The 25,250-nt window shown below is 39.0% G+C and overlaps 1 protein-coding gene across 2 annotated transcripts in view; it reads right to left on the bottom strand.

Moving 5' to 3' along the window:
* PPA2 (inorganic pyrophosphatase 2) overlaps positions 1-25,250 on the bottom strand; it is a 93,447-nt gene that overhangs the window by 48,433 nt on the left and 19,764 nt on the right. For both annotated transcript variants that reach the window (XM_058666978.1, XM_004594316.4), the window contains 3 exons: positions 18,027-18,146; positions 13,068-13,154; positions 3,717-3,843 (listed from right to left, as the gene is read on the bottom strand). In XM_058666978.1, the coding sequence (XP_058522961.1) occupies positions 3,717-3,843; positions 13,068-13,154; positions 18,027-18,146 (334 nt within the window). The remainder of the gene's footprint in view (positions 1-3,716; positions 3,844-13,067; positions 13,155-18,026; positions 18,147-25,250) is intronic.

Genomic DNA, 25,250 nt, shown 5'->3' with positions numbered 1-25,250 from the left:
AACTGCTCTGCTTCCAATCCAGCTCTCTGCTCAATGCACATGGGAAAGCAGAGGAGGCCACCCCAAGTATCTGGACCCTTATGACCCAATGGGAGAGTCAGAATTCTCAGCTCCCACCTTCAGCCTGGCTCAACCCAGGTTAAAGGGCCTACCTGTGGCCTTTTGGTGAGTAGATGGCAGATCTCTTTGTCTCTACTCCCTTCATTTGGCTATCTCCTTTTCAAATAAAAAACCACAATATTATTTTAAAAACCGGAGGCTGTGTTGTGACATAGTAGGCTAAGCTGCAGTTTGGGACATATGCATCCCATACAGGAGTGCCTGAGTTTGAGTACTGTCCCACTTCCAATCCAGCTTCATGAGGGTGACAGCCTGGTCCCTGGTTCCTGGCTTTGGTCCTTCCCAGCCTCAATTACTGTGAGCATCTTGGTAGCGAACCAGTTGATGAAAAGGTTCTATCTCTGTCTCACTCTCCCTCCCCAACTCTCCGTCACTTTGCCTTTCATATCACTGAAAATAATAAATAAACTTAAAAAATCATGTACAGGGGCCCGGCAGCGTGGCCTAGTGGCTAAAGTCCTCGCCTTGAAAGCCTCGGGATCCCATACGGGCGCCGGTTCTAGTCCCGGCAGCCCCACTTCCCATCCAGCTTCCTGCTTGTGGCCTGGGAGAGCAGTCGAGGACGGCCCAAGGCTTTGGGACCCTGCACCTGTGTGGGAGACCTGGAGGAGGTTCCTGGTTCCCGGCATCGGATCGGCGCGCATCAGCCCGTTGCGGCTCACTTGGGGAGTGAATCATCGGATGGAAGATCTTCCTCTCTGTCTCTCCTCCTCTCTGTATATCTGACTTTGTGATAAAAATAATAAATCTTTAAAAAAAAATCATGTACAAAACTAGGAAGCTTTTATCACCTGTAATTACTGAGCAACTCTTAAGTTCTCTTTCAGTGGTCCTTCCAACTTTAGTAAGCATTAATAAAAATATAAGTCAGGCTAAGGAGTAAAAAACAAAAAGTAAGATCAGGCAAGATTTCTGTTCAGTAATATTTATTAAAGGAGCAGGCAAACCAAGTCTGCCATCTATCTGAGACAGTCTAGAGGACAGCTGGGTGAGGACTGAGAAAGCTGGCAATGGCAAACACAAGGCAAAAACTGCAGTTCAAAGTTTTTTTAGAGTCCTGACTATGATTAACTGATTTTTAAGAAATGATTTTACAGTCTCCCATCAAAGAGATCAAGATCTAACAGCTTTACTCCCAAATTCTAGAAGACATTCAAAGAGGAATGAACTCCAATGATTATCATACTATTCTAAAACACTGAAAAGGATGTGACTCTGCCAAACTCCTAATGAGGCCAGCATCATGCTGACATCAAAACCAGACACAGCACACACAGGCACAGACAACACAAACTACAGACATTCTTCATGAATCTAGATGCAAAAATTCTAAAAAAAAAATCTGCATACCAAAGTCAACACTACATCAAAAAGATCACATATCATGATCAAGTGGGATTTATCTCGGAGGTGCAAAGGTGGCTCGACATTCAAAAATCAGCAAATGTCAAAAATCATGTCAACAGAATGAAGAACAAAAGCCATATGATCCTTTCAATAGATGCACAGGAAGTATTTTGTATGATTTAACAACCCTTCAAGACAAAAATCCTCAACAAATTATGGTATAGAAGGAAAATACCTCAAAGTGATAAAGGCCATATATGACTAAACAACAGCCACATTATAGTCAAAAGGAAAAGCTGAAAGAATTTCTCCTCCTATCTGGAATAAGACAATGATGTCCAATTTTACTGTTCTTATTCACTGTATTGTTGCCATCTCAGGCAGTTAGTTCAGGGTCTCAAGCTTGAGAGTCACACCACATCCACCTAGTGGTCCTTTCTGCCCACCTGGAACCTGAGAGGGGGTGGTACTGTGTTGTTGTGTAAGCTCTCCCTCAAGCTCCCATAAAGGGTCATGATAGGGAGGGGCTCAATCTCTTGGTCACATGTTTTCATATCCAACTTTTCGCCTTCCCCAGTATCTGCTTGATTGCTGGCTTCCCAAGGACAGGTAGCCCCTGAATATGGCCCCCGTGTGTCTGACAGATTCCTCACCCTCAGTTCACTGCTTGGGTGAGTCAGTGAAGGTGCTAATGCTAACATGCTTTGTAAAATTTGTGTGCTTTCAAGAGTTCCAGGAGAGGTGAGGCCTAGCAGTAATGAAATGTGAGCAGAGAAGCCAGGAAAAGATGAGTGTTGGCAGCTTTGTAAGTGTGTCCAGGTTGTTTGCTGCATGTCTCTTAGGATAGTTTATATTGTTGGCAAAGCTGGAACATGGGTTTTCAGCTTAACGGCCAGACTTCATAGCAATGACCATTATTTCTCTCAGGTTTATAATTCAGACTGGATTGTCATATCAACTTGTCATTTGCTAATTTCTAGTGGGCCCTGCCATCACCAAGCTTGGTGAATAAAGAATCCTTAACACATCCTAGACTTGTCTGGCATGATCTCTCTCACACCCCACAACAATAGTATTAGATATATTGATGAGAATTGGATTCAAATATGTAGAATTAAGTTGAATTCCTACTTCTGATCATACAAAAAATCAATTCAAGATGGATCAATGATCTGTAAGACCAGAAATTATGAAACAAGCTGCTTATCCAACAAAGGACTGACATGTAGAAAATATCAGCAAGTAGAAAAACTCAAGAGCAACAACCACCATCCCAGTTAAGAAATTAGCAAGGGGCCTGAACAGGTAGTTGTCTAAAGAAGAAATACAAATGGCCAACAAAAGTATGGAAACTTCTCAGCCATCAGGAAAATGTAACTAAGAAACACAATGGGATACCACCTTACCCCTGAACAATGGCTATTATTCAAAGACAGAGAATAGCACATGCCAGCAAGGATGTAGGGACAGGAACTCTTATATATTGCTGAAGTAAACGTAAATTGCGGAAATCAATAAGGCAACTTCTTAAGAAACTAGAAATGGAAGTGTCATACGATCCAGGAATAATACCATTGCTTGATAGATGCCCAAAAGACACCAGTTCCTGTTAAAGATATAACCACGTCACCAAGCAATAACTAAAAAATGAATCAACCATGGCATCCATCATTACATGAACAGATCAAAAAATGTGAAAAATCTTTAAAGTTATCTCAAGAATTAAAAAAAATTTTTACAGTATATATGTATATTATTCCACTCCAATTAATAATATTCTATCATTTGCAGCATACTAGATGAAAATGAAGGACATTATATTGAGTAAAATAATCCAGACACAGAAAAACAAACACTAACAAATAAATCACAATTCAATTTGAACAGAGTGTTGATTACTACAGACTAGAAGTGATAGAAGGGATAAAGGATGTAGATTAAAAATAGCGAAGTTGTGCTTCACGCAATAATTTTGACAAGAATGCTAACATAAGATGTTTAAAGGAATGGGTAAAGATGCAGGGAAAAGAAAGTTTCAATTGTTCACCTATGTTTATTGTTTTGTTCCTTGGCAATTTAATAACTTTTAGACAAAAGCATATTGGATTGTTTTTTTCATTCCATGGAAGAGGTTAAAAAAAATTAACTCCATAATACAAAAATTGTTTCTCATGTGAGCTACTTTTAAGTTCTAAAAATCTTTATGACATACTAAGTTATTTCTGTTTTTTGCAAAGTCACAAACCTACCATCAAATTTTGAGGCATCAGGATCATTCGCATTAATAGCAATCAATTTCCAATCCGTTTCACTCTCATCAATCAGAGCCAAAATTCCAAGAATCTTCACAGGAATAACCTCTCCACGAGTAAGAACCTTTAAAGAGAAAAGATTCACCATTTGCAAGGCTTTCCGAAATTTATTCAAACACCATAAAATCCATTTGAAAGATTAAAAGTACAACAGATTAAGTTTTATAAAGCTTCTTAGTTAAAAATGTAAACATAGTCATAAACCTGTCTTGTAATGTCTTTTAGATATAAGTAGCCTAAAACTTTCACTTCCAACAACCATGAATTTACCCAAAAATTTGCTTTCCTATTGTGAACAACTAGAAAAAGAGGATAAATCTTTATGAAACCATTTCTTCAGACATTAGACCATACTGCAACACAGCAAGCAAATAACGAGAGCCTGTGGTTGCTCTGGTTTTCTACTCAGTGCTTGAGACAGAGGAACCCAGGAACAACACGCGGTCACACCGTAACAGAAACAGATCGCAAGTAGGGGAGGAATTAGGCAGTAGGCATCTGTGGGACAGTATGTTGGAGATGACAAATAATACCAGAAATTCACAAAAAGAGTTCCTTTGAAACACTGAATAAAGACAAAACCGCACACCTGTGGAAGATCCCAAGAGGCCAAGCAGAGAATAACTGCTAGAGAAGAACCAACTGAGTTTTTGCTGGTGGTCACATGTTACGTCACAGGCAGTTATTCAGCAAACAGTCCAAAAGTGGCCTTCCTCACTGGTACAATTAAACTAGTCTTCGAGTTAAGGGGATTTTAGTTCTGTCCTAACAAAGTTCTTTAAAAATGCCTGTAAAAAATCAGGATCATCTACAACTTATAGTCACATCATCACAACAAACCTTCTTTAAAGTAAAACAACACAACTTTCGCATTCAATTTAACTTTTACAACATCCACAATTCTATTTATCAGTTGAAAAATGTAAACTCTATGGGAGGGGGAACAAAATCAGAAACAAATCAAGAAATAACAGATGATGAAATCAACAGGAAAGAACTTTAAAGTAACCAATGTAAATATGCACAGCCTTGAAACGATTTACAAAAATGGGGAGAATAGGAAATAATATAGACTTAAATAGAACTTTCAGAGTTGAAAAAATACATTAGTTCAATCAAAAATTATCTAGATTTTTTTGAAGATTTATTTATTTTGATGGAAACCAGATATACAGAGAGAAGGAGAGACAGAGAAGAAGATCTTCCATCCGATGGTTTACTTCCCAAGCAGCACCAACGGCTGGAGCTGAACCAATCTGAAGTCAAAGCCAGGAGCCTCTTCCAGGTCTCCCACACGGGTGCAGGGTCCCAAGGCTTTGGGCCATCCTTGACTGCTTTCCCAGGCCACAAGCAGGAAGCCGGATGGGAAGCAAGGCCACTGGGATTAGAACCAGCGCCCTTCTGGGATCCCAGCACGTGCAAGGGGAGGACTTTAGGCACTAGGTTACCACGTCAGGCTCTCTAGATGGTCTTAATGATAAAACGGATATCACAGAAGCCAGTCAGTTTAAGTCCTAGCTAATTCACTTCCAATTCAGCTTCCTGATAACGTGCCTGGAAAAACAGAGGAGGGTGGTTCAAGTTCGTGGGCCTTGGCCACCCGTGTGGGAGCCATAGATGGAGTTCCAGGTTTTGCCTTTAGCTTAGTCCAGATCTGTTACAGTCATCTGACTCTACCTCTCTCATTGTAGTGCACCAAATAAATAGATAATGTTTTCAGTTTTTTTTAAAACAGGCATCACAAGAGAATATTAGTAATTTTAAAGTTAACACAGCAGATATGCAAGAATTGGAAAACATATTTGGCAATTTATGAGATACTCAAAGGGCTCTAATGTCCAATAAATTCAGAGCTGTAAAAAAAAATCATGAAAACTCAACTGGAAATCTAAAGAAATCGTAAATAGGCAATTAACAGGAAAAATAAACAGTCTTCAAAAGTATAAAAGTATACTCCAGCTCACTCATAACTACCTTGAGGTTTAAACCAATTCCCTGGTAGCATTCCCAGAATTCTTTCCCACACAACAGACAACTGCTTCTGGTATTTACCATCTTCTCCATGTTTGGCTTTCCCTCTTCTGCAAAGAATTTCCCTGGCTGCCACCTCTTATTCTAGAAAGGGGACAACATTTCCTGCTCTATTCAGAGAAATCAAAAGTTGAAGTAATACTTTTATTTCATTTCACTAACTAAAACAGGACCAGTGATTGTGGGAATGACACAGTACAGACAAATGTGACCAGAATCTCATTATTCAAGAAAACTTTAGAGACAAAAGGAAATGCAAAGATGAGCAATGGATGGACTAAGAGAATTGAGATGACAGTAATGAAGCTAATGTGTCTCCCAACAGCAATCCACCTCGTATCACTGTCAGCTATTTCAGAAGAACCTGGAATTTCCATTATAACCCATTCCCTTATACCTATCTACACAGCTGCATGTAACAGGCATTATTTCAAACTGAGAAGTTCAAAAGTAAGTCATTTTAATATCCAGGGGTTACTTAACAAAAAAAATTAAAAATCAAGTTCATAAAAGTAAAAACATGACACACATTTTTAAAAACTGGCACACAAAATATATAGCATAAAACTGCTGCAATTTGGTGCTGAAACTGAAGTTATTTATTGTATCTTTAATCTAACTTATCTACTAGGCCTAGAAATCACAGTACACATAAAGACATCACTGTATAATATAAACTTGGTTCCTATTGTCTGGAGAGAGAAGAGACCCAAGAATCAGCCTCTCTCCCTATTTTTCTCTTCTTTTCTAAAGATTTATTTCATTTTTATTTGAAAGGCAGTTATAGAGAGGAGAACGAGAGAGAGAGATCTTCCATCTGCTGGTTTACTCCCTAAATGGCCACAACGGCTTTAGCTGAGCTGATCCAGAGCTGGAAGCCAGGAGCTTCCTCTGGTCTACTCATGGGTGTAGGGCCTAAAAACTTGAGCCATCCTCTGCTGTTTTCCTAGGACATGAGCAAGGAGCTGGATTCCAACCACAGCAGTCAGAGCATGAACCGGCACCTGTATGGGATGCTAGAGCCAAAGGTGGGAAGCTTAGCCTTCTAGGCCATGGTGACGATCCCACTGAGAGTCCCTTTAAAGCTCTTCACAGTACCTTTCCACATCCTATATTTATCAGGTACTACTAAAAAATAAAGTATAGGGTGCCGGCATGGTGGTATAGCACACTAATTTTCTGTCCTGTGGTGCTGGCATCCCATATGGGCTCTGGTTCACGTTACAGCTGTTCTACTTCTAATCCAGCTTTCTGCTTATGGCCTGGGGAAGCAGTGGAGCATGGCCATAAGCAGAGAACCTGGATCTATGTGGGAAACCTGGAAGAAGCTCCTGTCTCCCAGCTTCGGATCAGCTCTGTTCTGGCCATTGCAGCAGATAGAAACCTTCACTCTGTACAAAATCTAGTTTCAAACAAAAGCAGATTTTTTTTTTTTAAGTCTGATGAAACAAAGTCTTAGTAAGCTAATCAGTGACAACATAAGAACTATTAATATTGAAGAAATAGACAAAACAAAATGCTTTCATAAAATGCTTGAAAAAGATTTTAAGAGAACCTGGAAATAGCAAGACACAAAAGCAGATGTTCCATGCTCTTAAAGTTGTTTCAGCAGTTTCCTCTTATTGACAATGCCAGGTTTATATGTACAGTTTTTCTGTACTATTATTTTTGACAGTTTATCTGGTTATGGAATTCCACCTGAAGCTGAACTATGAACATATGTCTTAGAAAAAAAGTTCTTGATATACCTTGATATTTGGAAAGTAAGGTATGGAACAAGAAAGGTATAATTCTGTCCCCTAAGTTATTTATTTTGAGAAAAAAAAAATCGTTTCAGGGCCTGGCACAATGGCTCCATGGCTAAATCCTTGCCTTGAAAGTGCTGAGATCCCATATGGGCGCCGGTTATAATCATGGCAGCTCTACTTCCCATCCAGCTCCCTACTTGTGGCTTGGAAAAGCAGTACAGGATGGCACAAAACCTTGGAACCCTGCAGCCATGTGGGAGACCTGGAAGACGCTCTGGCTCCTGGCTTTAGACTGCCTCAGCTCCAGCCATTGTAGCCACTGGGGAGTGAACCACTGGACAGAAGATCTTTCTCTCTGTCTCGCCTTCTCCCTGTAAATCTGCTTAGCCAATAAAAATAGATAAATATTTTTTAAAAATTGAAAAAGATTATCATTTCAAGCCATAAGGTCTGGCAGTGCTGTGGACTAACAGGTTAAGGCTCTTCCTGTGACTCTAAGATCCCACATGAATGTCGGTTTGAGTCTCGGCACAAACCAACATTCTGATCCAGTTCCTCGTAGCAGGCTTTGGTGGCAGGGTACATAGCAGAACTCACAGGAATCATAGCTTGCTTCTAAAAGCAAATCAAATTGACTTTTTCAATTTTACAGATAAAATCTCATTTACTTTGCAACTGCAAACAATATAAGACCAGATGAGACTTCTACAGGTAAGCCAGAATCCTGCCCATGTGATTCCCAAGTTCCAGCAGGACGATATAAACACTTTGACCTCACAAGCAACAGAAAGGAATAGTTCTGTTTTTTTAAAAAAAAATGTACTTATGTGCAAAGCAGAATGTGACATACAGAGAGAAAAACCATCTAGCTTCTGGTTCACTCCCCAAATGGCTGCAACAGACAGGCAGGACCAAGTTGAAGTAAGAATCCTGGAGCTCCATCTGGCTCTTGCAAGTGGGTGTGGGTTCTCACACCACCTTTTCTGGCTCTCTAAGAACATGAGCAAGAAACTGCATAAGAAATAGAGTAGCCCAGGACTCAAGCCAGTTCTCCAACATGGGATGTTAGAGTCAACATATTAAGTCGCAGCTTAACCTACTACTTACATCAAGTAATAAACATTAAACATTTCTACATGTGTGGTTCTCAATCTATTATTAACTTCCAGGACTATGCTTCTTTTCTTTGCCTATAAAACAGACTATTACTAAAGAAACTGTCTAGCACAATGTTCCTTAAGCACCCTTCTCATCGCCAGGTACTGGGGAGTCAACAAAGAGATCTCTCTCTTTAAACCTGGACTGTTGCTGAGGATATGTTGGAGCTTCTAATTGATCGAGGTGACGCTCTGCTGGCTCTGCCTACAAACCTGAGAGGGCCTCCCTAAGAGGCCGTTGAACTTGAACTGGACAAGTGGGATGCTGGACTCTGTATGGTGTAAACTTTTAATTAGGGAATCTCAACGGAACCTGAGCTGTGGTTATGCATCAAGGTGAAGGAATTCATGATGGGGGAAGGGTTTGGGGTGAAGGGGGGGGAATCCCAGTATCTATGAAATTGTGTCATGTAATGCAATGTAATTAATGAATAAATGAATATTAAAAAAAAATAGAAAGAAAAGAAGAAAAAAAAATTAAAAAAAAATAAATAAATGGGGGAGGGAAGTCCCATTTCTTTAGACAGCAATTATATATTTACTTGTTATTTAGTACAAACCGCTCAGGTCTCGTCAATTAAGGAAATAAACTGGGGCCCATGGAGCGGCACAGCATGGCGAGCCACTACCCATGATGCCAATATCCCATGCAGGCTTCCAATTCAGCTTCCAATCGAGCTCCCTGCTAAACAGCTTTGGAAAAGCAGCGGAAGATGGCCAAGTGCTTCAACACTGTCACCCATGTGGGAGACCCAGATGAGGCTCCTAACTCTGACATGGCTCAGCCCTGGCCATTGAAGCCACTTGGGGTGTGAACACTTGGATAAACAGCACAAACTCAGAGGTTTAACACAGAATAAACAAACCATCATTTCCAGGATCAAGAGGTGAAGCATAGCACAACTGGACTCTACCTCATACTCAGTTCCTTGCAGCTGCTGAACTAAGGTTCACTCTCTTGCCTCCACTCACTTGCTGGATGCTAAGTGGACCACACGGTATACTCGTATACTCAGAAGTTGCCGCTTTTCTTGTCCTGTGCCTTTCTTCCTCCTTCAAACTAGCAATATCTTAATTTTCCTCACATGAATCTGACTTACTCTTCAGCCACCAGCCAAACAGCTTCTTGCTTTTAAGGACTTGAATATGTACACTGGGCCTGCACGATAATCCAGGATGATCTGTCTGCTTTAGAGTAAAGTGCAATATACCATTCCATAACCAATGGAGCACCTACCTATCACACGTACAGGCTCTAGGGACGAGAGTGTACAATTTCAAGAGGCCATCTCCGAAAGTCTGCCTATCATATCTAATTATCCCAAAGGAAATTTAAAAGGAAAAATCTATCTTCGGGAAAAATTTCATATAAACTCTGCAACAACAAAAAAAAAAAAAAAGTGGAAAAATACCCCACAAATCAAAATGTGCTATTACTATTTTCCACAGAAGTGTAAAATGCAAAAAAATAAAATGAACATTATATATTGATATTACAATTCATTTTGAAGGAGTATTTATTTTTGGTTTCATTACATAAACTAACATTTTCTTGTACAATAAATAACACTGGAGGAAAAAAGCTAAAACTGTGAAGGAATTTGGATCAAAGATAAAACAAAATCATGTAAAAATAAGAAATGTGATTCCATGGAGGAAAAAAAAAGTCCATCAGTTTAGTGATTATCAAATTTTAACAGTGGCCAGGCCTACAAAATGCGGAGTTGTAGAAGACAGCAGCAGTAGAGTCATGTGTCATCGAGGGCGAGCACCACCACAGCGGGAGGCAGTGTTGTGTAAGTTCACAGTTGAGTAAACACTGCAGAGTACACAACCACAACTAAGGTGGCTGCAATGTCAGTAAGTGACATAACCTTACAGATCTGCTACTGTAAGTATCCATCTACCACTATCCAAAACGTCATCATGTAGCACGGAGCATACACATTTTACTGACTGGCAATTGCAATGCTAGAATTAATTTTTCTTTTACGTTACATCTAATAATTTCATTATGCTAGAATCTCTTGCTGTTGATTGAGAATTTCTTCTACATTTTATGACTTTCTGTCCTATAGTAAACCAAAAGCATTCTCATTTGATCATTTATATTCATAGGAAACATAAGGCAATATAGTTCAGTAATTCTATACCAAACACCTACTATGTACCAAGCTTTCTATATAAAATATAAAAATGATTTCAATATTAACTATCTTCATGTCAAAAATCACTCATATTTAAAATATTTAGTCTTACTCTTCAGTAAAAACTCATCAGATTTTCTTAGCCATTCCTTTGGTTTGCCAGTAACAAATTTAGTGCTATTCAGTTAAACATTTATCAGTTACATACAGAATACTAGAAGTGCTAAAATGAGTTTACATTGAAACTGACCTGATTTAAAATAGAAACATGTGACTCAGTAGTTCAACATTATTAAATTAAGCCTATGTTATGTAACAGTACTGAGTTCAACATGGGCACTAGGTGTAAGAACAAGTCTGCCTTCCCGGCAAAAATACTGGCATCAAAGCACACACAATGGATGATTATTTTAGCCTATGGAAAGTCAAGAAAAGGGATCCAGAGGAAGTAATCCTTCAGTGAGAATATGAAAATGACAGGGGGAAGAGAAGCACAAGGAAAGGAAGTAAATAAAGTGAAGGGGGCGAATGGTCCATTCCACACTGAGGGAATACACTGCATAAAGGTCTAGACATCCCTGAGAACGGATGAATTAAATGAATTAAAACAAGTTCAACAAAACCAATAGCAATGAGAATAGAGAGAAACACAGTTATAAGCTATTTAGGAACAGAATCAACTTCCCTGTTTTCTGATGTAAGAACTGAGAGGTGCATGCAGGGAAGAAAGTGAGGTATCATTTAATGAGACTAGAAATAATGAAAGAAATAGATCAGAGAAAAATAACTGTGTTGGATATGAGTTTAAGATGTCTAGAATATACCTGTGTGCAGATGCAGGCAGCTGCGCATGCGGGTTTGATGTAAAGCTGTCAATGTGATAGCCAAACCAAAACCATCAGTCCTTGGGATTGGATCGCCAAAGGAGCTCTTACAAGAGAACAAGAGTTGCACAAATATAGGATCCTCAAGTTAACCAAGGAGCAAGCAGACACAAAGAAGCATGTCAAAGAAACCAGGAAGACGGACCCAGAATGATCACAGAAAATTCAAGATGTGATGATACTTGTCATCAGTGAATAACTGACTTTGATCCAAAAAGGAAAAAATCAACAGTAAAAAAACAACATGACAAATTAAAGTTAGATAAAGCCTATCAAACAGGCCTACTGGGTATGATTTAAATAAAATTAACACAGATCTACTGGCATCAGTTCCACGGAAATAACTGGGAGGGGGTTTCAGTGGGTTCAACATTAAGTGAAAAGTAGAAAATGGAAACTAGTGTTGAAAATACTACTTCTCAAAGTCCTCTTGAAAAAAGAAGAGCGGCAGTATAAGAAAGGAAGCCAGAAATGCTAGACAACCAAGAGAAAGGGTAAAGAAATATCATCACTTAGGGTGGAAAGAACCAGATCTAGACCACAGCCTAGGTCCTGGCCTTAGGTAAAACTTACAGCTCTCAGAATAGCAGGAGGACAGGAAGAATGTCTGTAGGCACAGGCAGTGTGTTACATCTGACAGAATGACGAGGGGTTCTTGTTTGCCAGTTTCTATGAGTTTTATAAACACAAAGATAAGATGCCCTGCTGGTAATGAGAACCAAGCGAGACAAGCTGAATGTCTGCACAAAAGCACAAAAAATATCAGCACTAAGTGTAGCAGAAAACAGAGTAAGGAGGAACTGATCAAAGACATATACAAGAGCTGATGGATAACTGATCTGTGGGTTGTGGGGTTTCTATACCTCTGATGGCATTTGGCAACCTAGGAAAAGGTACACATTAAAGGTACACAATGTGAATTTCTTCACATTAAAGATGTCTGGGTAATAGGCAAAGAAGCTGGATATGGAACTTGGCAAGCCTTTTGTGTAAAAGGTCAGATGACAAATATTTTAGTCCATGCAGACTGTACAATCTGATCTATAACTCAGTTTATGTTGTGATGAAAAAGCAGCCACAAACAATACAAACATGAGTGCGAATGGCTGTGCTATTTATAAATACAAGTGGTGGCAAGATTATCGTGGGCCTATAGTTTACAAACCCTGGTTTAGGAGAAAGAAGATAAAAATGTAACAATAAATTGAATATCAGATGAAACAATAGACTCAAACCTTGAAGCACTGAAGAATAGAGGCTGAAACTTCATGGCATGAATGAAGCAAAACACATGTGAGAATTAACAGTCTATAAAACAAACCTTTGAGCCTATTTCACAAACATCAATAGGATCGTTATCTCCACAGCAGTTTGTGCTCTCATCTGTTTGACGGGGGTCTTCCCAAGTCTAAAAAAAGAAGAGTTACAAGTTAATACGCACTATAATATGTATGTTCCTCTTTCCATACAAATTCATCAAGTTTTATAGACAACCATACTCCTAGCGAAAAACCTTCAAGGCCAACACCAGCATGCCCATAAGAATCATTACAATTAAAACAGATTTACATTATTTCCTCCTTTCTGTCTCTCAACTGTCTGCAGAATCACATCTCAAAGTGGGTGGTATTTCCAGATATATTCATCTTCCAAGTTTAGTCAGTAACTAAGGGCACATCTGCTCCTCAAGTTTCATTTTGGATGTTCTCACTGGCAATGCCCTTGTTTCCTTCTTCCCTCTGACTAAACTGTGCCTTCTAACACTACTTGCTTCCTCTGATGCAGTAACAGCACAGGGGCCTAGCTTTCCATGTTTGAGAAATAAAACTGCTATTTTCAAAGTCATTTGTACTACAAGAAACTGTTTTCACCTCGTAAACTAAAGAACAAGACATAATCTAGAAAAGAAAAAGAAACACGATTTCGCTGCATTTCACGCCAGTTAAAAAATGCACTACACGGGCAAGCACTGTGGAGTAGCCAGTTAAGCACCACCTGTAAAGTCGACGTCCCAGCTGCTCCAATTCTGACTCCCAACCCAGCTCTCTACCAATATACCTGGACAAGCAGCAAAGGATGCCCCAAATGTCCGGACCCCTGCCATGCAACGGGAGATCCAGATAACGCTCCTGACATTTGGCTTTGGCCTATCCCAGCCCTGATGACTGTAGCAAACTGGTAAGCAGATGAAGATCTCTCTTGCCAATTTTGACTTTCAAATACATAAACCAATCTTCAACAAAGGTTCTATCTATCTCATTAAATCTCAAAAACCAGGAGGAGTATAATAGGAAGCTGCTACCTATTTAAATATTTAAATATCTCTTAGACACCATCCCTTCCAAAAACTTGCTAATTGTTTAGTTATAAATGAAATGGCCCAAAGCTCCCTAAATCAATTTGTATTGAATTTACAAAAATAGGAAGCAGAGACTGTGTCATCTCAAGATTCAACTTATTATTATTAGTTAGGATTTTACATTATCCATTATTTCCTCTTACATTATGTAGGTAATTACACATGAACTCCTATTTTAAATTTTGGAGCCTTAAGCTCCGATATTTACTTTTTAGTTCCAATTCAGTGTATTCAGAAATAAACTGAACCAAATTTATGCTTTTAAAAATCAACAAAGCCCAATAGCATTTTAGCACCCAAACCATAATATTATTTTGTAAAAAAGAAAAATAATAACTTCACACAGTAATTATATGTGATACTTGCTAAGGAACACAAATATATATATGGATGTACTCCATGAAGAACAGATTATTATTAATTCATTTTACTGATAAGTAAACAAAGTTGAACCTTCACCTAGTTCACAAAATTTTGAAACTGTAGTGCTGAAACTCAGGCTACTAATCACTGTTAGTAATGTCCTAACTTTGATGCTAACAGCAATTAAATGGCAATACTTTCACATACAATCTCATCCTGTTTCATGGTTCTTTTCTTTTACGTGATTGTCTGGGAGTGGATGGTTTTGTGTGCGTGGGTGTGAGTGAACTACATCACAGTACCTGGGTTTCCCCAGTTCTTGCTGATGCCTTCAGCTTCCTGCTAATACAATCTGTGATGCAATGGTGACGGCTTCAATAACTGGGTTCCTGAAACCCATGTGGGAGACCTGGGGATTCAGTGTCAGGCTTCAGGTTTTCACAACATTTCCGTTCCACTTGCTGCAGGCATTTGGAGAGTGAGCCAGTAGGTAGGTGCTTGCTCGCTCGCTCGCTCACTCTCTCTCTCTTAAAACATTTATTTTCCTGTGGCAGTTCCCTTCCTTCAGAATCTCCCACTGCTGCTTCTTTTTCCTCTAAGTGTCAATCACCCATTCCTATGACAAAATATTTAAGTACTATCTCTGGGTAGGATCAGGGATGAGTAAGACATGATCAATATCATATTAATAAATGGTATACCACTTATAGTGAATGTCATATAAGTAATCATAAATGTGTGAAGAAAACCATTCTGGAACAAGGCTCTAATCCAAACCATACACTCCAGATACAAAAACCTGAGAGGTGCGTGTTATGCTGCAGCAAAATAAACTGCAGCCTGAAACTCTAGCACTCCATATCAGCTCTGGCTCAGTGCTCCTACTCTTCTCAAGCAGCTGGGAAGGCAGCAGCAGCAGCCCCATGTGGGAGACCCTGATGGAGTTCCCAGTTTCTGGCTTCAGACTAGAGCGCACTTGGTTGCTGCAGCCACATGGAGAACCAGTTTTTTTCTGCACTGTCAGCTTTACCAGTACACCAACAGTATCATTATCACTGAGCACTCACTGTGGGACTAAACACTTTGCTTTGATCAGTTCACAAAGCATTCACAATAACCTTGTGAGGGAGGTGATACAATCACCTAGATGAAGAAAAGGCCTAGAGAGATTCAGTCACTTGACTCAGGTTATAAACTATTTGGGTCAATGAGCCATATTTAGATAAGTTCAAAATAATACACATATCAACAGCAGAAATCTTTAAGTCAAGGTTGGTTAGTCCCTAAAAATTATTCAGAGAGGTATCCTAATAATCATGCAGACAGCTGCAACACTGTAATAAAGATGGTTTTAACCCAAGCTAATCTCAAACTTTGAAGAAGTTTAGGAATGCAGAGTGTAGAAGTTACGAGGGTTAACCATCTACACAGCTGAAGGTGTGAAATAATGACGGTAGACTGATAAAATCACAACTTAAGCAGACAGACTGTGACTTAGAGGGAGTTCAGCTGCTTAAATGCTCTCTCAAGCACATTTGGGTTAGTAATTGCTCTGAACAAACTTCCTATAGACAGGACAAATAATTAAAGAAGAGCAAAGTTCAATATCCTTACTTGCTTATGAAATAGACACATCAACACACTGCATTCACTAATCTATTCATCTCACAAAAAAACTTACTGAAAACCTACTCTGTACCAAGCACTAAGTTAGGCAGATGGTGTAAAAACAAAATTCTTGCCCTTATTAAGTCTGTATTGCAGCTAGAAAACAAATTAAACATAACTAAAGGCTACAACAGGTTACAATTTCTAAGTGTTATAGAAAGGTTTAAAAAAAGTGTGAAATAGGGCCCGGCGCCGTGGCCTAGCTAGCGGCTAAGGTCCTCGCCTTGAACGCACCGGGATCCCATATGGGCGCTGGTTCTAATCCCGGCAGCTCCACTTCCCATCCAGCTCCCTGCTTGTGGCCTGGGAAAGCAGTCGAGGACGGCCCAAAGCTTTGGGTCCCTGCACCTGCGTGGGAGACCTGGAAGAGGTTCCTGGTTCCCGGCATCGGATCGGCGCAGCACCGGCCATTGCAGCTCACTTGAGGAGTGAATCACTGGATAGAAGATCTTCCTCTCTGTCTCTCCTCCTCTCTGTGTATCTGGCTTTCCAATAAAAATAAATAAATCTTCAAAAAATAAATAAATAAATAAATAAAGTGTGAAATAAGAAATAAAAATACAGATGACAAGGTTAAAGGCTTTAAAGGGATTTTTTGGACATCATGAAGAATTTGACAAAAGCATTTAACCTCAACAAAAACCATATGCAGTAAGTATTTTATGCTCTCCATTTTACAAAGTGAGGCAAGGGAAAACACACCCAGGGAGATATACCTGCTCCCAAATCCACATGCTTATTCTTTCTGCTGCCTTGTTTAACATATCATCTGAGTTTATACATGTAACATATAATATATTCCCTAGCATATAAATCCTTGGCAACTGTTTATAGACCGACAAACAAGTGAATTTCACTTTAATCCAGACCTGCTTTGCTTTGGGTGTGTCTAATTCCATGGCTTCTCTGGCCTTCCCTGCACTCACACATCCTTCCTACAGTCTCCATTCATAGCTATACAACTTTCTTAACCTTTCACTGTTGAGTCAAAAAAAAAAGTATCTATTTAGGCACATGGGGAATCAGAAAACCTGCTTTCATGATTCTAGCAGATATTCGCATTCCTAGCCCATTTTAAGTAGGAATGTATCTGCGTGGGAGGGCTAACTGAATCAAAGTCTGCCTAAACCTTTAGAAATCATTTCTCTTTTCTTCTCCAAGCTTATTCTAAAAAGGCAGCTGTTTTCTGCAGACTGGATTAAGTAAGAATCTTTTTTTCCCTCATGTATTTCTCCAGATGCATCTTGGAATATTTTGCAAAAATGTTAAGATACATAAAAACACTACCTCCAGTTAGATAGATGGTCTAATGATTTTTGTAAACAAAAAGGCAGATGCTCCCTATGGTACCCAAACCTAGACTTCTGACTTGGCACATTCTCGGTGCTGTACTCGATAGGCATGCTGTCTTAGCATTATGTAGTCCTTGCTTATCGCTGCAGTGCTTTCTACTTAAAAGTGACAAACTCACAACACTTAGTAATACAACTTACCTAGTCACAATAAGACCTGAAAAAAAATGTAAAAAAGATACTCATCTACTGAAGTTTAAAAAATAGAATTATTGTGATCATACATAAACATGCAAAAGTCTAACCTATCATACTTAAAGGCATGACTGTAAAGCCTTCTCCAGAAAAAGAAATGTGTCCAAAACATCAAATGTGAATTTTGATATTCCTAACTCCAAGAACTTGAGTAAAGACATATTTATGGTTTGAAATAAAATTTACTGACACAATAAAACTACACATTAAAAATTTTCAAATTCACAAACCCCTGAAACTGACATATCCTCAGAACCAATTTAAATTCAAGTACTTCAAAGGATTTACAAGGCAATTTTTTTCAAAAGACAGGAAAGTTTTACCATTATAACAAAAATGTTACCTGAGGGAGAGCACCATAATTCCATATATAACCCTTGTGAGGGAAGATATTCGCTACATAGCGTAGCTTGCCATGCTTTACATCTTGTTTAATGGGATTCAATGGCTCCTTGGTGGCAATCTAGGAAAGGTACAGGAAGAAAAAGGGGAGAGGGGAATGAGAAATGGTTAGTCCTAAATCCAGCTAGCATTTTTAAAATCTGCAGTTCTCAATATTCCAATTTAATGGTTAAAGGTATTTTAAAATGAAACGAACCAGCTCTTATTCTTAAGTTGCAGTACTGCATATGAAAAACTATGAAAATGATGACATTTTAGGCACTACTGTTTATACACATCATTCTTTCTAACACATATAATAAAGTCATTGAATGGCAAGCGGAAAAGAGTAATCAATGCATTTTTTTATCTGTTATCTAGGACATTTTACTACCATTCATCTATGACAATAAAGCTAACTAGAGATTTTCACCATACGTTCAATGTGAACAAATTATTTTCCTCTAAGATCTGCAATACAAGGATGTTTACTTGTGTAACTTTTCCCTTATATATTACTGGAAGTCCCTATCAGAGCTATTAAACAAGAGAAAGGCATTCCTGTAGGAAAGCAAGAAATGAAACTGTCACTGTTCATAATATAATGTTCATATGCAGAACACTTTGTAAAGTCTCAACCAAAAAAACACGTTAGGTGTCATTTTTTTTGTACTGAGGAAAAGGCTGTGGAGGTTGGTGGTGGTGCTGGAGGAACAGTGAGCTCCACTGGTGCTAACGTGGGAGAGAAACCCATGTCCAGCTCAACACATTGCACCAGTCCCCAGACTAGTGGCCCCAAACCTAGTAGTTTGCAGCCCCAGACTTCCACCAGTGCCACATCAGGTGCCATTTTGTGTACTCAGGAAAAGACTGTGGGGCCAAAAGAACAACAGCGAGCTGCACAGGTGCTAAGCCATAAGAGAACTCACTTCTGGCTCAAAACATCAAGCTGTTCTCAAAGACAAAATAGTACCAACCTGATATCCTATGAGTTTCACCCAAAATAGGTCTGGGTGGCCTACAGACTTACTGGCCAACAGGTCCCAGCAAGACCAGCACTGCTGACAGAGCAGTAATTTAGGACAGCTACTGTCTCCCTATTCCCAGGCACTGCTCAAAGCGGGAGTAGGAGAAAAGCTGTGCAGGCAATGGTGTGGTCCTAGCACAGGATCACATGGGTTGGAACTGGTGAGCCAGGAGCTGGGACTATGGAGATCATGGTGGAAGACTGTAAGAGTCTGAGATTGAAACTCACTTAAGAGTGTTACAAGTGCCTGCAAACAAAGAACCAGGTACCAAACGCAATCAGTAAAATCAAACTGTAGATCAGTGGGCAACACAATTTAGAAACCAACCTTAAGGAGACGAATCTGCTAACCAGAATAACAATGAGCAATAGCAAAGAAGAGACAGAGGTACAATGAATAATACTGATGTCTCCCCTCAAAGGAGCAAAATGGTATGTCAATCTCCGTGGAAGACATCAAGGAAATGGGGGACAAAAATTTTAAAAACTTGTTATAAAGCTTCTTAACAGCAACGAAAAGTACACATAAGAGTGCAAGGAATTTAAGGAATATCACACAGGAAATAGCAACACTGAAAACAAAGTCAAACAGAATTATTAGAAATGAAAGACAAAATGGAGCAAATTGAAAAATTCAGTAGGAAGCCTCAATAATTAAATGAACTAGACAGAAGAATCTCAGACTTAGAAGATATTTCCTTCAACAATGGGGGAAAATATCAAAAACCTGGAAGAGGGACTGAGTCAAGCTAAGAGAAGTTTTCCAGAATTCAGGGATAGATTTAAAGCCTGAATATAAGAGACATGGAAATTCCAGAAGGAACAGAAAGAGAAGCAGGGTTTAAAAATGTATTTAACGGGGCTCGGCACCGTGGCCTAGTGGCTAAAGTCCTCACCTTGAACGCCCTGGGATTCCATATGGGCGCCGGTTCTAATCCCGGCAGCTCCACTTCCCATCCAGCTCCCTGCTTGTGGCCTGGGAAAGCAGTTGAGGACGGCCCAGAGCATTGGGACACTGCACCTGCGTGGGAGACCCGGAAGAGGTTCCTGGTTCCCGGCATCGGATTGGCTCAGCACCAGTTGTTGCACTCGGGGAGTGAATCATCAGACGGAAGATCTTCCTCTCTGCACCCACATGGAAGACCCACATGGAAGACCTGCACCCCCATGGAAGACCTGGAAGAAATTCCAGGCTCCTGGCATGGGATTGGCTCAGCTCTGGCAGTTGTGGCCACTTGGGTGAATCAATGGATGGGAGATTTTACTCTGTCTCTCCTACTCTTTGTATATTTCACTTTCCAATAATTTTTTAAAATATATTTAATGAAATAATACAGGAAAATTTCCCTAATTTGGAGAAAGAATTGGGAAATAAATACAGGTGGGGCACAGAACTACCAACAGGTTTGACCGGAAGTGATCTTCACCACGACACATGATAATCAACGTCTCTTCAGTTGAACACAGGGAAAAGATCCTTAAATATGTACGTGAAAAGTGAACGCATAGAGGAATAGCAACCAGACTCACAGCTGACCTTTCAGAGGAAACTCTACGGGCCAGAACAAAATCAAGTGACATGTTCCAGATTCAAAAAAAAAAAAAAAAACTGTCAGCTCAGAATAACTTACCCAGTAAAGCTTTCCTTTGCCTTTGAAAATGGAAAAGAATTCTTCCACATAAAAGAAAAGCTGAAAGAATTCACCTCTTCCAGACCTGCCCTACAAATGATACTTAAAGATGCTCTCCTGACAGAGAAAAGGAATAGCACCCACCAAAACCAAAGGCAAATGCAGAGAACGTCCCAATCAAAAAACAAAAGAAGACTAAAACAATGAACAACCCATTACTAAAAGAACAGGACCAAATTATTATCTATCTATATTATTTCTGAATGTAAACGTCTTAAACTCATCAATCAAGCATCGGATTAGCAGACTGGGTCAAAAAACAAAACCTATCTATTTGTTGCCTCCAAGAGAGGCATATGAGGAAACTAAAAGTGAAAGAACGGAAAAAATACTCCAGGCTAAAGCAAAAAAAAAGTTAGTAACCAGGCTAAAGCAAAAAAAAAGAGTTAGATAATACAAATTTTGACATAAAAATTACTAAAAGAGATGAAGGACACCACATAATAATGAAAGAATTCATTCTGCAAGAAGAACCCACCTTATTAGTTTCTTAGAATGTTTTATTTTTTCATCTCTAATTTATTTGGCTTTTCTCTCTTGCTTTTTTTGCTAGTCTGGCTAACAGTTTGTTTTGCTCATTTTAAAATTGGGTCCTTCTTGCTGTAATCCATAGTTTTCTAGTTTCTATTCCATTTACTTTTGCTGTGATTTTTCTTATTTCTTACTTTGTTAATTTTTTATAATAATCCTTGAGATAATTCAATTTTTAAGCACCTAATGTTATAAATGTCCCTCTCAATACTGTTTTTGCTACATCTCATGGGTTTTGATAGTTTTTGTTTTTAATCTTCATTTCTTTTTTTTTTTAAAGATCTATTCATTGTTATTACAAAGTCAGATATACACAGAGGAGAGACAGCGAGGAAGATCTTCCATCCGATGATTCACTCCCCAAGTGAGCGCAACAACTGGTGCTGAGCCAATCCGATGCCGGGAACCTGGAACCTCTTCCGGGTCTCCCACGCAGGTGCAGAGTCCCAAAGCTTTGGGCCGTCCTCGACTGCCTTCCCAGGCCACAAGCAGGGAGCTGGATGGGAAGTAGAACTGCCGGGATTAGAACCAGCGCCCATATGGGATCCCGGTGCGTTCAAGGTGAGGACTTTAGCCACTAGGCCACGGTGCCAGGCCCTTTATCTTCATTTCTTAAAAAAAACTTTTCTTTTCTTATTAATTTATTCAGTGACACATAAGTCACACAGTAGCATTATTTTGTTCAACAAAGTTTCGGATTTTGTTTTTCATGTCTTCAGCAACATAGTGGTCATTCTGTAGCATGTTATTTAACTCTATGTTTTTGTGAATTTTCTATTTTTTTTCCTGCTACTGATTTTGTTTTGTGGTTTTTCATTAAAGAGGATACACAGTAACTGTATAATAGAGACTACCACATCAAGATGTGTAGGTATAATGCAGTACGCATCTCTATTTCCAAATCAAAGATGAACCCCCTCCCCCCAAAAAACTGTTAAATATGTCTGGACACTCACTTGCCCTCTGTCCATCAAATAAAATAAAAATAAGTTAAGATGTTTGAAAACAAAAATGAAACACCACAGCACACAACATCGTCCTGACAGGAGAAGTACTGATGCATAAACCAATGGCACACGACCGACAGCTCAGCAGTACATTCCTGCATGTATACTTCACTGATTCCAACAATGCAACAAGAACATGCAGTGGGAAATAAAAGTCTCTTCCATCAATAATGCTAGGAAAAACAGATATCCACACAGAATAAAATCGGATCCTAACCTGACACACAAAAATCAATCCAAAATTCATTATAAACCTAAATGTAAGATCAGGGGAGTATAAACTGCTGGGAGCAAACACAGGGAGAAAATGACACAGCACTGGTCTGTGCAATGATCTTTTGGACTTGACCACAAGAATGCAGCAGCAAAAGCATTTTATACAAATAGGATTGCATTCATAACTAAAGGCCTTCTGTAATGGCTGGTATTGTGTTACAGCAGGAAAAGCTGCCCCACCTGTGACACCAGCATCCTATATGGCACCTGTTCAAGTCCCAGCTGCTCTACTTTGGATCCGGTTCCCTAACGGCCTGGGAAAGCAGCAGGAAGTTGTTCTTGGCTCCTGACGTCAGAATGGCACACTTCCAGCCTTTCCAACCATTTGGAGAGTAAACCAAAGAATGGAGAATTTCTTTTCCTCTCCCTCTGTCTTTGCCTCTTTCCATGCAAGTCTTTGAAAAAAAATCTTAAAATAAATAAATCTTCTGCACCACAAAGGAAACACTTGAAAGTGTGTGTAAAGAGGCACCCTGCAAAATGCAAAAAAATATTTGAAAATCCTATATACAATATGGGATTAATTTTCAAAATACACGAGGAATTAAACTTAACAGCAAGAAAACAAAATGCTTGATTAAAAAACAAGCAAGGGATCCAAACAGACATTTCACACAACTCATAAACATTCAATAGATACTTAATCAATGATTAGGAAAATTCAAATTAAATTACAATGAGATATTTTTCTCACACTTGTCAGAATAACTATTATCAAAAGAGAGAGGTTAACAAGTAAGAGGTGAGGATGTGGATTAAAGAGAACCTTCTACACTGTAGGTGATAATATAAGTTAGCACAGCCACCCAGAAGCCTGGATGGACATTCCTCAAAAAAGTGAAAAACAAAGCTACCATATAATTCAGCGATAGCACTTCTGGATATTTCATCACGTATTTGAAATTAGTGTGCCCCAAGTTCACTGCAGCAACACTGATAATAGTCAAGGTACAGACTTAACCTATGTGTCCAACACATGAATGGATAAAGAAAACGTAGTATTCCACATGCACAGGAAAGAGTATTCAACCTTTAACAAGGCTATTCTATCACCTGTAACAACATGGCTGGAAACAGAGAACATTACGCTAAGGGAAATAAGGCAGGCAGAGGAAGATAAAATCACTTATTCTGTTATATATATAGTTTGACTTATATGAAAGTCAAAGAAGCAAAGAGTAGAAAATAGTTACAGAAAACAGTTACAGGAAACAAGGGGATAGGGTAAAAAGAGAAATGATGAGAAAACAGTATGCTCTCAATCATGGAGGAGCATTAAGGATTATGGTTTTGTTTGCTTCTTTTAAGAACTATTAACAGTATGGGGAATATATATGGAATTACAACTATACTATACATTTTGATAAACTTCAAATGTTCTCATCACAAAACAGTAAATATGTGAGGTGACGGAAATGTAGATTAGCTTGATAAATTATTACATGCTGCACTAATAAATCCTATTACTCCGTGTTCTGTAGATTTAAAATTATAAAATGTTCACCACAATAAATTTTTTCAAATCATAAATCATAATCAGTGATTATATTTTCACATTATTATCCCATAAAACATACTTACACTGCAATTTAAAAATAAAGAAAAAGCTGCACTACACACACACACACAATAATTGAACTTTTGTTTGAATGAAAAACACTGCATAAATTAGAAAGAATACCACAGGTTCTTGGACCTTATAACAGACCAACAAGAAGAGTAGCAAGACTGGGTAAACATTATACATAAAAAAATGTAAAAAGAACCTGGGCCCAGCACAGTAGCCTAGCAGCTAAAGTCCTCTCCTTGCACATGCTGCGATCCTATATAGGCGCCATTTTGTATCCTGGCAAACCCACTTCCCATCCAGCTCCCTGCTTGTGGCTTGGGAAAGCAGTAGACGATGGCCCAAATCCTTGGGACCCTGCACCCACGTGGGGGACCCGGAAGAGGCTCCTAGCTCCTGGCTTCGGATTGGCTCAGCTCTGGCCGTTGTGGCTGTTTGGGGTGTGAATCAACAGATGGAAGATTTTCCTCTCTGCCTCTCCTCCTCTCTGTATATCTGACTTTCCAATAAAACTAAATAAATCTTTTTTAAAAATGAACAATCTAATATCATTATCTTTTCCTACTAAAACGCTCACCAGAAAACCCTACTAGAACCTACTAAAATCAATGACAACCCTCCAAGTACAAATTTGGAAAAATACACATCTACATATCAATATTTCATTTACATACTTAAAGTAATATTTGTCACCACATTCAAAGTTGCAGAAGTTTATTAACAAACTAAACACACTAAGCTACAAATTAAATTACACTCAGAATCAGATTGGATCTTACCCAAATTCTGAAAGAAAGAAAATAATTCTAAAAAGCGAAAGTAAGTTCGATAGGTTCCTGTTTCATGGAAAAGATGAAAATCTTAAAAATGCTAGTGGGGGAACTGGAAGATGCTTGAGAATATTTTCCCCTTTCAAACAAAGGGGAGACAAAAAAATTCATGTCTGAATTATGCACATAAGAAACCAGAATGGGAAAACAACCAATTACACTCTGTAAAGCATATACTCAGATTCGAAACTTTTCTTGTTAAAATTAAAGCCCAAATTTTCAATCACGCACAAGTCTGTCAACCATCCCAAATTCAA

This window comes from Ochotona princeps, chromosome 7, assembly GCF_030435755.1.
Source record: "Ochotona princeps isolate mOchPri1 chromosome 7, mOchPri1.hap1, whole genome shotgun sequence".
Lineage (NCBI taxonomy): Eukaryota > Metazoa > Chordata > Mammalia > Lagomorpha > Ochotonidae > Ochotona > Ochotona princeps.
This window is presented reverse-complemented; position numbering and strand designations above follow the sequence as displayed.